Source organism: Solea solea, chromosome 17 (assembly GCF_958295425.1).
Source record: "Solea solea chromosome 17, fSolSol10.1, whole genome shotgun sequence".
Lineage (NCBI taxonomy): Eukaryota > Metazoa > Chordata > Actinopteri > Pleuronectiformes > Soleidae > Solea > Solea solea.
In genome coordinates, this window is record NC_081150.1 from 3321458 (window position 1) to 3336557 (window position 15100).

Below are 15100 nucleotides of genomic sequence, written 5' to 3' on the forward strand. Positions count from 1 at the left end.
TCTACGGAGCTCCCCCTAGTACATATTTTTACAACACCGCCGTTAACATCCATCCATCAGACCTCTTGATTCTGAGGACTCTGGGTCAGCGGCTCTGATCTTGCATGGCTGGTTTTCCGCTAACAGACAGCAGGGGGGAGTGGAGACAGCCAACCAATCTCCCCGCAACAAGACATTTAACCATCACAATGACTCTGAAACTGATAAATTGGGGTAAAAATCCTGCAAAGTTCTGCTTTAAATCATTGTTATTAATTTGTGTTTGAGAGTAAATTCCACTTATGACTGAAAGAATAATATTGTTCTCCTGTTGCTGTCGTTGCAGGGCATTGCAGGTGAGTCACAACTGTTGTGTGGATATTGTTTGCTATTTGAAACAACCACCAGGCAGCAGCTACAGTTTATGAATAAATCTTACACATAGTCATTTATATTTCACCCACTGAATGTCAATTTGTTGTCATTTTGAGGATCTGCATCAGCATCTGCATCTGTATACTATATCGGCGAACTACTGGTGGTGTCTAATGTCTCACTGAACGCCAGCATTGTCATGTCAGTTTTGACATCCGACATCCAAGTGAGCAGTACTACGTTGAAGCTCCAGGAAAGCAAACTGGTATCAGGTATTGTACTGGAGTGTGTTTTTCCTCTTTTTCTTCTGTGATAATTTTGGACTCTTGAATGAAAGATGAGATGGGTGGATTGGATAATAACTCTTCCACATTTTGTTGATTTGTGTTGTTCAAATGAATGGCTGTTTCTTGAGGCATTTTATTACAAATTATTTTCATAGATAGTTGGAGATACAATGTGCAAATGATTTTGTTCAGATTGGAATTTACATCTCTTTTGTTTACATGGATGCGAGATTTGATGATCAAGCGTTCGGTCGGCAATGGACTTTTTTGACATGTGCAGTGTTGTCTAATTCTCCAAAACAAGAAGCAGGAGATAGAGCTTCACTTCCACTGCTCGTCCCCTCACTGCCCACTATCCACCTTCCTTCTCTTCTGTCTGTGACTTTTGTGTCTGCTTACAAAATGGAAGTATGTTGCGTATACATGGATCAGACACGAAACCTTGGCGGCTGACAGGTACAACATCAAGCAAATCTATGCCCATTTAAAGGTTCAGAGGACATCATATTGTTGAAACTATTTTCACTTGAGGCCACAGGATCCCAGGTCAACCGAGGGTCTCACTCTCTGCAGTTTGCTGTGATGATGTGTCCACACATCATACAACCACAATAAACTGTTTTGAATTCTCTGAAACCAACTATGAGGGACAGGACTCACCACTTAACCCCTCTCTTAAATCAGTGTTGACCAAGAAAGTAGGAATTAAAGCTAATTAAATGTTGTTTAATTAGCTTTAATTGTTTTGTGGAAAATTGTTTATTCCACAAAATAAACACACACACACACACACACACTCTCTAACATCAAGGCAATGATCCAAAACACAGAAGAATGCAATTCACATGGACATGGTCTCCGCAGCTTGTGTTCACCTGCTCACTTGGCCAGGAGAGGGGAAAGGAGGGGGGACCATCAGCGATGAGTTTTTACAACAGTGAGGATAAAGTGGTAGACAATGAATGGGCAGAGGTTTACGGTGATGTAAAAACAGTAGGGGGAGCTCTTTAGAGAAGAAGGCAAAAAAAAGACTTTAATGCATGTGACAACATGAACATATTCAGATGAGCATAATTATGTTAAGACATGAACGTAAATAAATCTAAACTGGGTAACTAATTAATTGCTGTAATAAAAAACAAACAACTCAGCATAACTAATAATAATAATAATAATAATAAAAATAGGATTAGCGTTGTACTTAAAATTCATCAATACAACCCTACCTTCTCATAATTGCTTTTATTTCTCAGTGCAATAATTCCAGTTGCTATAAAGTTCTTGGAGAGTGACTGTGCTTGGTTTTCCAGAATGCTATGGCTTTGGAGATGAATACACGTGCTCCTGTTCTGACAGTTACATGTGGGCCAATGATATTTGCTACACTTACGGCTGTTGCAATGGAACTGCTTGCAACATTACAGGACCCACGAATATTTCACTCTGCACTGCCAAAGTCAAAGGTAACAGTCACGACATGTGATCTTGAATTTGAACAATTGTTCAAACTTCATCAAATTTTTTGACCAGGAATGACTAGGTATGTTTGGGCTAGGAACATATCGATACAATTTACGATACAAAGGTGCTGCATTATTCTGTTTTAAAGACACTGAAGAGGAGCGCATTCATCTGATATCTGCACACAGTTCTGTTCATTATGATCCAACACCAGCACTTAAGAAAAGGGAGAGTTCCTTTTAATTGGTGTGATTAGTCCACAGAAACTGGGTCAGTAATATTAACTAACACATGCCCAAAATGTTGTGATTCATTTATTCAACTGATATCTTAGAAATGGCGGTTTTACCTTTTGTCAAAATAATAAATAATGGCAGTAAAATGAAAATGCCCCTACCATGGTTAATATCGTATATTGGTTGGCAAAGGTTTTATTAGCTTTAGATTAGGAAACATCACAAGTTGTCTTTTTCCTCTTTCCCGGCATATATTGGCCGACAGGAAATAATAGAAACATTTTAGGGAAGCTCACACTAAATACTTGACACTTTAACCTGTAGAAGCGGGCTTTCTGTTAGCTTGATTGTTCGTTTCTTCTGTAAAAATGTGTAAATAGTATTTTCCCATATTTTCTAGATGTTCTTAAAAAAAAGTGATTGAGAAGATTATGTATGTATATACTGTATATGCATATATGTATGCAAGCTAATGACAGTGTTTGTAATCAACAGTTCTCATCAATGGATCAATTAAAACGGATTTTCCCTTGAGTAGTGCTCAAGAATCTATGGTACATCATCCGAGATTCATACTTGTAAATTAACATACATCATTTGCTGCTGTCCTACATAAATTTGACACGGATGTCATACTTTGTTCTTTTAAAGGTGAGAATTGCCTTCGGACATCTAAGTGGCAATGAGGACGTGAACTTTACCACTACCAGGTATTGTTCTCCACAGTGACATTCATGCGAGCAGGAAAGTATTTCTAACGGGGGGTGTTGCCCTACACACGTAACAAGAAACACGCACAAACACACAGAGCCCCTTAATCATTGATTTAATCATTTGGCATTTTTTCCACCAGACATTTTGGCTCTTTACGCCGCTTATGTACAAGCATGTTAAAAGCAACTGATAGATGTCGGCCTACCAGATACATGACACATGAACTGTGTAATCAGATCTACCGAGAACTCAGTTATTGATCTGACTGGGGTAACATTAAAATTCACTTTGATCACAGTTGACCAAACGACACATGGACACCGCTGATGTTCTTTTCTGCCGTTGTCTCGTCATAGTTGATTGCTCTGTCTCTCTTGTTTCACATTATTTCACAATGAATTAGTTCCTCAGCCTACAATGTCCTTAAAATAATGTATTAGCAACTACATTAATACATTCTCACTCATTCTGTGGACAAATACAAACTATAGTTTATATGATAGCTGTGCACCAGCTGTGTGAATACCTATGTGATCATTGTCTAATCTTTATTTGTTATCTCCACATTAATAGCGCACCAACTGCTAAGTTTGAGACAGCCCTCAGTGTCAAAGCCCCGGTCTCTAAATTTAAAGAAATAATAACTTCCCTGCAGCACAAACTGGGGACAACTAGGGTTCTTGCTCTCAAAGTTGAAGGTCAGTAAAAAAAGTCATACTCTGGACTGTCATTTAAGTAGATCACGATAACTGAAATATTCCTTTAGCCGTTGAAATGCATGCTCTTAGTAGACTAAGGTTTATATACTCTATATCCTAAATTGCTCATTAAAAAACAGGTTTTAATTCAAGCTGCATGTGAAAAAAACCCAACATCTTTGACGATAACTTCCAAATGACGACACCCAAAATGAAAATGGTGATTTCCTGTCACCCGTATCACACGGAGGGCCACACGGGCCAAAATTTTATCTTGATTATTCATCATGATGTTACAATTAAAAATATTCTAGACTACAAAAGCTAGAATACAGACCATTTCCATCTCTTTGCCTAATCACTGTCATTGTATTGCTGTGTATCTATGTTGCCATCTTCAACAGGACTTGTCAACATAGAATCCCCATCATCTACAGTGTTCTACAAAACCAGCGTACATTTTAATTGTACATTTGACACGGACACAGCGCCAGAGAAAAAGGTCTGGCGCTTCTATAAAAACACCGCCGCCGCTATTCTCAACACCGGAAGTGTGGTGACATTGAACCACAACTGTGAAACACAGGGAAACCAGTTTTGTACTTCAGTTAACCTTAAAGAGGTGACAGGTCCCTGGATAGGCAAGTACAAAAACCTCACATTGCTATGTTGAATGGAAGTTAAATTGTTACAAAGCAGAAAATGTCATACTTTAGTATGTTGTCTAACTGCAATAGTGACATAGTTGTCAAAAATGTCCTAGTTTAGTATGTCGTCCAAAATGTCATAGTTTAGTATGTCGTCCAAAAAGTCAACAAAATGTCATAGTTTAGTATGTCGTCCAAAATGTGACAAAATGTCATAGTGTAGTATGTCATCTAAAAAGTCACCAAATTTTACCAAGTTTACCAACAATTTCACCAAGTTTAGTATGTTGTCTAACTATGACATTTTAATGACTTTTTGGACGACATACTAAACTATGACATTGTCACATTTTGGACGACATACAAAACTGACATTTTGGGGACTTTTTGGACAACATACTAAACTATGACATTTTGGTGTCATTTAGGACACTCCACTATAAGACATGAGTGGCATGGTGGTGTAGTGGTTAGTAGTTGTTACTGTCGTTACTGTTGTAATGAAGTGCTGGCTTCAAATCCAAGTCTGTATGATCTCCCTGTCGCTCCCATGCCTTACTAAATCAGATTGTGTTTTTAAACCAGTCACATTTTTGAATCTCCAAAATGTTATGGTATAGTACAACATGAAAAAACAATGTTTTGTAAGGCATGGGAAACATACATACTCCACACAGAAACATAACAATCCTGGGATTGAACCCAGCACAGTCTTGCAATAGTGACATAGTTAAGACCTACTAACCACTATGCCACCACACCACACAGACCTTACCGTAAAATGTCATAGTTTAGTTTTTTGTCCAACAAGTCACCAAAATGTCATAGTTCAGTATGTCGTCCAAAATTTTACAACAACGTCATAGTTAAGTATGTCGTCCAAAATTTGACAAAAATGTCAGTTGAGTATTTTGTCCAACAAGTCACCGAAATGTCATAATTTAGTATGTTGTCCAAAATGTGACAAACATGTCATAGTTTAGTATGTCTTCCAAAATTTGACAAAAATTTCATAGTTTGGACGACATGTTTATTATGTCGTCCAAAATGAGACAAAAAGGTCATAGTATAGTATGTCGTCCAAAATCACTCAAAAAAGTCATAGTATAGTATGTAGTCCAAAATGAGACAAAAAGGTCATAGTATAGTATGTCCAAAATCACCCAAAAAAAAGTTCATAGTATAGTATGTTGTCCAAACTGAGACAAAAAGGTCATAGTATAGTATGTCATCCAAAATCACCAGAAAAGGTCATAGTATAGTATGTCATCTAAAATTTGACCAAAATGTCATAGTTAAGTATGTTGTCCAAATGTCACCAAAATGTCATAGTTTAGTATGTCTTCCAAAATTTGACAAAAATTTCATAGTTTAGTATGTCGTCCAAAATGTCATAGTTTAGTATGTTGTCCAAAATCACTCAAAAAGTCATTGTATAGTACGTCGTCCAAAATCACTCAAAAAAAGTCAAAGTATAGTATGTCGTCCAAAATCACCAAAAAGAGTCATAGTATAGTATGTTGTCCAAAATTAGACAAAAAAGTCATAGTATAGTATGTCGTCCAAATTTAGACAAAAATGTCATAGTAAAGTATGTCGTCCAAAATCACCATAAAAAAGTCATAGTATGTTGTCCAAAATGAGACAAAAAATACTGAGAAATACTTAGAGTGAAGTGACTAAACATGAGTGAGAGTCACCAAAATGTCATAGTTCAGTATGTCATCCAAAATTTTACAAAAACGTGATAGTTTAGTATGTCGTCCAAAATTTTACAAAAATGGCACTTGAGTATTTCGTCCAAAATTTGAAGAAACTGTCATAATTTAGTATGTTGTCCAAAATGTGACAAAAATGTCATGGTTTAGTATGTCTTCCAAAATTTGACAAAAATGTCATAGTTTAGACGACATGTTTATTATGTCGTCCAAAATCACCAAAAAGAGTCATAGTATAGTATGTTGTCCAAAATGAGACAAAAAAGTCATGGTATAGTATGTCGTCCAAAATGAGACAAAAAATAATGAGAAATACTTAGAGTGAAGTGGCTAAACATGAGTGGAAGATGCTGGCATTGATCCCACTACCTCTCTCATCGTCATAGGTTAGTATGTCGTCCAAATTTTGTCAAAAAAGTCATACTATAGTATGTCGTCCAAAATTTGACAAAAAAGTCATAGGTTAGTATGTCGTCCAAAATCACCAACAAAAGTCAGTATAGTATGTCATCCAAAATCACCAAATAGGTCATAGTATAGTATGTCGTCCAAAATCACTCAAAAAAGTCATACTATAGTATGTCGTCCAAATTTTGACAAAAAAGTCATACTATAGTATGTCGTCCACATTTTGACCAAAAGTCATAGTTTAGTATGTCGTCCAAAATCACCAACAAAAGTCATACTATAGTATGTCATCCACATTTTGACAAAAAAGTCATAGGTTAGTATGTCGTCCACATTTTGATAAAAAAGTCATACTATAGTATGTCGTCCAAATTTTGACAAAAAAGTCATAGGTTAGTATGTCGTCCAAATTTTATCAAAAATGTCATACTATAGTATGTCGTCCAAACTGAGACAAAAAAGTCATAGGTAAGTATGTCGTCCAAATTTTGACAAAAAATCATAGGATAGTATGTTGTCCATTTTTTGACAAAAAAAGTATACTATAGTATGTCGTCCACATTTTGACAAAAAAGTCATAGGTTAGTATGTCGTCCACATTTTGATAAAAAAAGTCATACTATAGTATGTCGTCCAAATTTTGTCAAAAAAGTCATAGGTTAGTATGTCGTCCAAATTTTCTCAAAAATTTCAAAGGTTAGTATGTCATCCAAATTTTGTCAAAAAATCATAGGTTAGTATGTCGTTCACATTTTGACAAAAAAGTCATACTATAGTATGTCGTCCAAATTTTGTCAAAAAAGTCATAGGTTAGTATGTCGTCCAAAATCACCAACAAAAGTCATACTATAGTATGTCATCCACATTTTGACAAAAAAGTCATAGGTTAGTATGTCGTCCAAATTTTGTCAAAGTCATAGGTTAGTATGTCATCCAAATTTTGTCAAAAATGTCATAGGTTAGTATGTCGTGCAAATTTTGACAAAATAGTCATACTATAGTATGTCGTCCAAATTTTGACAAAAAAGTCATAGGTTAGTATGTCGTCCAAATTTTATCAAAAATGTCATACTATAGTATGTCGTCCAAACTGAGACAAAAAAGTCATAGGTAAGTATGTCGTCCAAATTTTGACAAAAATCATAGGATAGTATGTTGTCCATTTTTTGACAAAAAAAGTATACTATAGTATGTCGTCCACATTTTGACAAAAAAGTCATAGGTTAGTATGTCGTCCAAGTTTTGTCAAAAAAGTCATACTATAGTATGTCGTCCAAATCTTGACAAAAAAGTCATAGGTTAGTATGTCGTCCAAATTTTGATAAAAAAGTCATACTATATTATTTCGTCCACATTTTGACAAAAAAGTCATAGTATAGTATGTTGTCCAAATTTTGATAAGAAAGTCATACTATAGTATGTCGTCCAAATTGAGACAAAAAAGTCATAGTATAGTATGTCGTCCAAAATAAGACAAAGATACTGAGAAATACTTAGAGTGAAGTGGCTAAACATGAGTGGAGGATGCAGGGATCGATCCCACTACCTCTCGCATGCTAAGCAAGCACTCTACCATTTGCACAAATCCCCCTGTTCCATTGAGAATTCAAACGCAAACAGACAGACACAACATCAGACAGTCATCAATTCACTCAAAAGTCATACTATAGTATGTCGTCCAAATTTTGTCAAAGTCATAGGTTAGTATGTCATCCAAATTTTGTCAAAAATGTCATAGGTTAGTATGTCGTGCAAATTTTGACAAAAAAGTCATACTATAGTATGTCGTCCAAATTTTGACAAAAAAGTCATAGGTTAGTATGTCGTCCAAATTTTATCAAAAATGTCATACTATAGTATGTCGTCCAAACTGAGACAAAAAAGTCATAGGTAAGTATGTCGTCCAAATTTTGACAAAAAATCATAGGATAGTATGTTGTCCATTTTTTGACAAAAAAAGTATACTATAGTATGTCGTCCACATTTTGACAAAAAAGTCATAGGTTAGTATGTCGTCCACATTTTGATAAAAAAAGTCATACTATAGTATGTCGTCCAAATTTTGTCAAAAAAGTCATAGGTTAGTATGTCGTCCAAATTTTCTCAAAAATTTCAAAGGTTAGTATGTCATCCAAATTTTGTCAAAAAATCATAGGTTAGTATGTCGTTCACATTTTGACAAAAAAGTCATACTATAGTATGTCGTCCAAATTTTGTCAAAAAAGTCATAGGTTAGTATGTCGTCCAAAATCACCAACAAAAGTCATACTATAGTATGTCATCCACATTTTGACAAAAAAGTCATAGGTTAGTATGTCGTCCAAATTTTGTCAAAGTCATAGGTTAGTATGTCATCCAAATTTTGTCAAAAATGTCATAGGTTAGTATGTCGTGCAAATTTTGACAAAATAGTCATACTATAGTATGTCGTCCAAATTTTGACAAAAAAGTCATAGGTTAGTATGTCGTCCAAATTTTATCAAAAATGTCATACTATAGTATGTCGTCCAAACTGAGACAAAAAAGTCATAGGTAAGTATGTCGTCCAAATTTTGACAAAAATCATAGGATAGTATGTTGTCCATTTTTTGACAAAAAAAGTATACTATAGTATGTCGTCCACATTTTGACAAAAAAGTCATAGGTTAGTATGTCGTCCAAGTTTTGTCAAAAAAGTCATACTATAGTATGTCGTCCAAATCTTGACAAAAAAGTCATAGGTTAGTATGTCGTCCAAATTTTGATAAAAAAGTCATACTATATTATTTCGTCCACATTTTGACAAAAAAGTCATAGTATAGTATGTTGTCCAAATTTTGATAAGAAAGTCATACTATAGTATGTCGTCCAAATTGAGACAAAAAAGTCATAGTATAGTATGTCGTCCAAAATAAGACAAAGATACTGAGAAATACTTAGAGTGAAGTGGCTAAACATGAGTGGAGGATGCAGGGATCGATCCCACTACCTCTCGCATGCTAAGCAAGCACTCTACCATTTGCACAAATCCCCCTGTTCCATTGAGAATTCAAACGCAAACAGACAGACACAACATCAGACAGTCATCAATTCACTCAAAAGTCATACTATAGTATGTCGTCCACATTTTGACAAAAAGTCATAGGTTAGTATGTCGTCCAAAAACACCAACAAAAGTCATACTATAGTATGTCTTCCAAATTTTGACAAAAAAGTCATAGGTTTGTATGTCGTCCAAAATCACCAACAAAAGTCATTCTATAGTATGTTGTCCAAATTTTGACAAAAAAGTCATAGGTTAGTATGTCGTCCAAATTTTGTCAAAAAAGTCATAGGTTAGTATGTCATCCACATTTTGACAAAAAAAGTCATAGGTTAGTATGTCATCTAAATTTTGTCAAAAATGTCATAGGTTAGTATGTCGTCCAAATTTTGACAAAAAAGTCATACTATAGTATGTCTTCCAAATTTTGTCAAAAAGTCATAGGTTAGTATGTCATCCAAATTTTGTCAAAAATGTCATAGGTTAGTATGTCGTCCAAATTTTGACAAAAAAGTCATACTATAGTATGTTGTCCAAATTTGGTCAAAAATGTCATAGGTAAGTATGTCGTCCACATTTTGACAAAAAAAGTCATAGCATAGTATGTTGTCCACATTTTGACAAAAAAAGTCATACTATAGTATGTCGTCCAAATTTTGTCAAAAAAGTCATAGGTTAGTATGTCATCCAAATTTTGTCAAAAATGTCATAGGTTAGTATGTCGTGCAAATTTTGACAAAAAAGTCATACTATAGTATGTCGTCCAAATTTTGACAAAAAAGTCATAGGTTAGTATGTCGTCCAAATTTTATCAAAAATGTCATACTATAGTATGTCGTCCAAACTGAGACAAAAAAGTCATAGTTAAGTATGTCGTACAAATTTTGACAAAAAATCATAGGATAGTATGTTGTCCATTTTTTGACAAAAAAAGTATACTATGGTATGTCGTCCACATTTTGACAAAAAAGTCATAGGTTAGTATGTCGTCCAAGTTTTGTCAAAAAAGTCATACTATAGTATGTCGTCCAAATTTTGACAAAAAAGTCTTAGGTTAGTATGTCGTCCAAATTTTGAAAAAAAAGTCATACTATAGTATGTCGTCCACATTTTGACAAAAAGTCATAGGTTAGTATGTCGTCCAAAATCACCAACAAAAGTCCTACTATAGTATGTCTTCCAAATTTTGACAAAAAAGTCATAGGTTAGTATGTCGTCCAAATTTGGTCAAAAATGTCAAAGGTTAGTATGTCGTCCAAATTTTGTCAAAAAATCATAGGTTAGTATGTCGTTCACATTTTGACAAAAAAGTCATACTATAGTATGTCGTCCAAATTTTGTCAAAAAAGTCATAGGTTAGTATGTCGTCCAAAATCACCAACAAAAGTCATACTATAGTATGTCATCCACATTTTGACAAAAAAGTCATAGGTTAGTATGTCGTCCAAATTTTGTCAAAAAAGTCATAGGTTAGTATGTCGTCAAAATTTTGATAAAAAAGTCATACTATATTATTTCGTCCAAATTTTGACAAAAAAGTCATAGGTTAGTTTGTCGTCCAAATTTTGACAAAAAAGTCATAGGTTAGTATGTCGTCCAAATTTTGTCAAAAAGTCATAGGTTAGTATGTCATCCAAATTTTGTCAAAAATGTCATAGGTTAGTATGTCGTCCAAATTTTGACAAAAAAGTCATACTATAGTATGTCGTCCAAATTTTGACAAAAAAGTCATAGGTTAGTATGTCGTCCAAATTTTGTCAAAAAAGTCATAGGTTAGTATGTTGTCCAAATTTTGATAAAAAGGTCATACTATAGTATGTCGTCCAAATTTTGTCAAAAATGTCATACTATAGTATGTCGTCCAAACTGAGACAAAAAAGTCATAGGTTAGTATGTCGTCCAAATTTTGACAAAAAATCATAGGATAGTATGTTGTCCATTTTTTGACAAAAAAGTCATACTATAGTATGTCGTCCAAATTTTGTCAAAAAAGCCATAGGTTAGTATGTCGTCCAAACTGAGACAAAAAAGTCAAAGGTTAGTATGTCATCCACATTTTGACAAAAAAAGTCATAGGTTAGTATGTCATCTAAATTTTGTCAAAAATGTCATAGGTTAGTATGTCGTCCAAATTTTGACAAAAAAGTCATACTATAGTATGTCGTCCAAATTTTGTCAAAAAAGCCATAGGTTAGTATGTCGTCCAAATTTTGACAAAAAAGTCATAGGTTAGTATGTCGTCCAAATTTTGATAAAAAAGTCATACTATAGTATGTCGTCCACATTTTGACAAAAAAGTCATAGGTTAGTATGTCGTCCAAATTTTGACAAAAAAGTCATAGGTTAGTATGTCGTCCAAATTTTGATAAAAAAGTCATACTATAGTATGTAGTCCAAATTTTGAGAAAAAAGTCATAGGTTAGTATGTTGTCCAAATTTTGTCAAAAAAGTCATAGTATAGTATGTCGTCCAAAATAAGACAAAAAACACTGAGAGTGGCTAAACTTGAGTGGAGGATGCAGGGATCGATCCCACTACCTCTCGCATGCTAAGCGTGCACTCTACCATTTGCAATATCCCCCTGTTCCATTGGGAATTCAAACGCAAATAGACAGACACAACATCAGACAGTCATCAATTAACTCAAAAAAGTCATACTATAGTATGTCGTCCAAATTTTGATAAAAAAGTCATAGGTTAGTATGTCGTCCAAAGTTTGACAAAAAAGTCATAGGTTAGTATGTTGTCCAAATTTTGACAAAAAAGTCATAGGTTAGTATGTCGTCCAAATCTTATCAAAAATGTCATACTATAGTATGTCGTCCAAATTGAGACAAAAAAGTCATAGTATAGTATGTCGTCCAAAATAAGACAAAGATACTGAGAAATACTTAGAGTGAAGTGGCTAAACATGAGTGGAGGATGCAGGAATCGATCCCACTACCTCTCGCATGCTAAGCGAGCACCCTGTTCCATTGGGAATTCAAACGCAAACAGACAGACACAACATCAGACAGTCATCAATTCACTCAAAAAAGTCATACTATAGTATGTCGTCCAAATTTTGATAAAAAAGTCATAGGTTAGTATGTCGTCCAAAGTTTGACAAAAAAGTCATAGGTGAGTATGTCGTCCAAAGTTTGACAAAAAAGTCATAGGTTAGTATGTCGTCCAAATTTTGACAAAAAATCATAGGATAGTATGTTGTCCATTTTTTGACAAAAAAAGTATACTATAGTATGTCGTCCACATTTTGACAAAAAAGTCATAGGTTAGTATGTCGTCCAAGTTTTGTCAAAAAAGTCATACTATAGTATGTCGTCCAGATTTTGATAAAAAAGGCATAGGTTAGTATGTCGTCCAAATTTTGACAAAAAAGTCATAGGTTAGTATGTCGTCCAAATTTTGTCAAAAAGTCATAGGTTAGTATGTCATCCAAATTTTGTCAAAAATGTCATAGGTTAGTATGTCGTCCAAATTTTGACAAAAAAGTCATACTATAGTATGTCGTCCAAATTTTGACAAAAAAGTCATACTATAGTATGTCGTCCAAATTTTGACAAAAAAGTCATAGGTTAGTATGTCGTCCAAATTTTGTCAAAAAAGTCATAGGTTAGTATGTTGTCCAAATTTTGATAAAAAGGTCATACTATAGTATGTCGTCCAAATTTTGTCAAAAATGTCATACTATAGTATGTCGTCCAAACTGAGACAAAAAAGTCATAGGTTAGTATGTCGTCCAAATTTTGACAAAAAATCATAGGATAGTATGTTGTCCATTTTTTGACAAAAAAGTCATACTATAGTATGTCGTCCACATTTTGACAAAAAAGCCATAGGTTAGTATGTCGTCCAAATTTTGACAAAAAAGTCATAGGTTAGTATGTCGTCCAAATTTTGATAAAAAAGTCATACTATAGTATGTCGTCCACATTTTGACAAAAAAGTCATAGGTTAGTATGTCGTCCAAATTTTGACAAAAAAGTCATAGGTTAGTATGTCGTCCAAATTTTGATAAAAAAGTCATAGGTTAGTATGTTGTCCAAATTTTGTCAAAAAAGTCATAGTATAGTATGTCGTCCAAAATAAGACAAAAAACACTGAGAGTGGCTAAACTTGAGTGGAGGATGCAGGGATCGATCCCACTACCTCTCGCATGCTAAGCGTGCACTCTACCATTTGCACTATCCCCCTGTTCCATTGGGAATTCAAACGCAAATAGACAGACACAACATCAGACAGTCATCAATTAACTCAAAAAAGTCATACTATAGTATGTCGTCCAAATTTTGATAAAAAAGTCATAGGTTAGTATGTCGTCCAAAGTTTGACAAAAAAGTCATAGGTTAGTATGTTGTCCAAATTTTGACAAAAAAGTCATAGTATAGTATGTCGTCCAAATTTTGACAAAAAAGTCATAGGTTAGTATGTCGTCCAAATCTTATCAAAAATGTCATACTATAGTATGTCGTCCAAATTGAGACAAAAAAGTCATAGTATAGTATGTCGTCCAAAATAAGACAAAGATACTGAGAAATACTTAGAGTGAAGTGGCTAAACATGAGTGGAGGATGCAGGATTCGATCCCACTACCTCTCGCATGCTAAGCGAGCACCCTGTTCCATTGGGAATTCAAACGCAAACAGACAGACACAACATCAGACAGTCATCAATTCACTCAAAAAAGTCATACTATAGTATGTCGTCCAAATTTTGATAAAAAAGTCATAGGTTAGTATGTCGTCCAAAGTTTGACAAAAAAGTCATAGGTGAGTATGTCGTCCAAAGTTTGACAAAAAAGTCATAGGTTAGTATGTCGTCCAAATTTTGATAAAAAAGTCATACTATATTATTTCGTCCACATTTTGACAAAAAAGTCATAGTATAGTATGTTGTCCAAATTTTGATAAGAAAGTCATACTATAGTATGTCGTCCAAATTGAGACAAAAAAGTCATAGTATAGTATGTCGTCCAAAATAAGACAAAGATACTGAGAAATACTTAGAGTGAAGTGGCTAAACATGAGTGGAGGATGCAGGGATCGATCCCACTACCTCTCGCATGCTAAGCAAGCACTCTACCATTTGCACTAATCCCCCTGTTCCATTGAGAATTCAAACGCAAACAGACAGACACAACATCAGACAGTCATCAATTCACTCAAAAGTCATACTATAGTATGTCGTCCACATTTTGACAAAAAGTCATAGGTTAGTATGTCGTCCAAAAACACCAACAAAAGTCATACTATAGTATGTCTTCCAAATTTTGACAAAAAAGTCATAGGTTTGTATGTCGTCCAAAATCACCAACAAAAGTCATTCTATAGTATGTTGTCCAAATTTTGACAAAAAAGTCATAGGTTAGTATGTCGTCCAAATTTTGTCAAAAAAGTCAAAGGTTAGTATGTCATCCACATTTTGACAAAAAAAGTCATAGGTTAGTATGTCATCTAAATTTTGTCAAAAATGTCATAGGTTAGTATGTCGTCCAAATTTTGACAAAAAAGTCATACTATAGTATGTCGTCCAAATTTTGTCAAAAAAGCCATAGG

The 15100-nt window shown here is 34.4% G+C and overlaps 1 protein-coding gene across 1 annotated transcript in view; it reads left to right on the forward strand.

Moving 5' to 3' along the window:
• Positions 1 to 474: 474 nt before the first annotated feature.
• Positions 475 to 15100, forward strand: part of adgrf3b (adhesion G protein-coupled receptor F3b) — a 30948-nt gene continuing 16322 nt past the window's right edge. Inside the window, exons 1-6 of the mRNA XM_058613949.1 lie at positions 475 to 626; positions 1952 to 2104; positions 2834 to 2892; positions 2990 to 3048; positions 3626 to 3750; positions 4155 to 4391. Coding sequence (XP_058469932.1) covers positions 554 to 626; positions 1952 to 2104; positions 2834 to 2892; positions 2990 to 3048; positions 3626 to 3750; positions 4155 to 4391 — 706 coding nt within the window. The 5' untranslated portion in view covers positions 475 to 553. The remainder of the gene's footprint in view (positions 627 to 1951; positions 2105 to 2833; positions 2893 to 2989; positions 3049 to 3625; positions 3751 to 4154; positions 4392 to 15100) is intronic.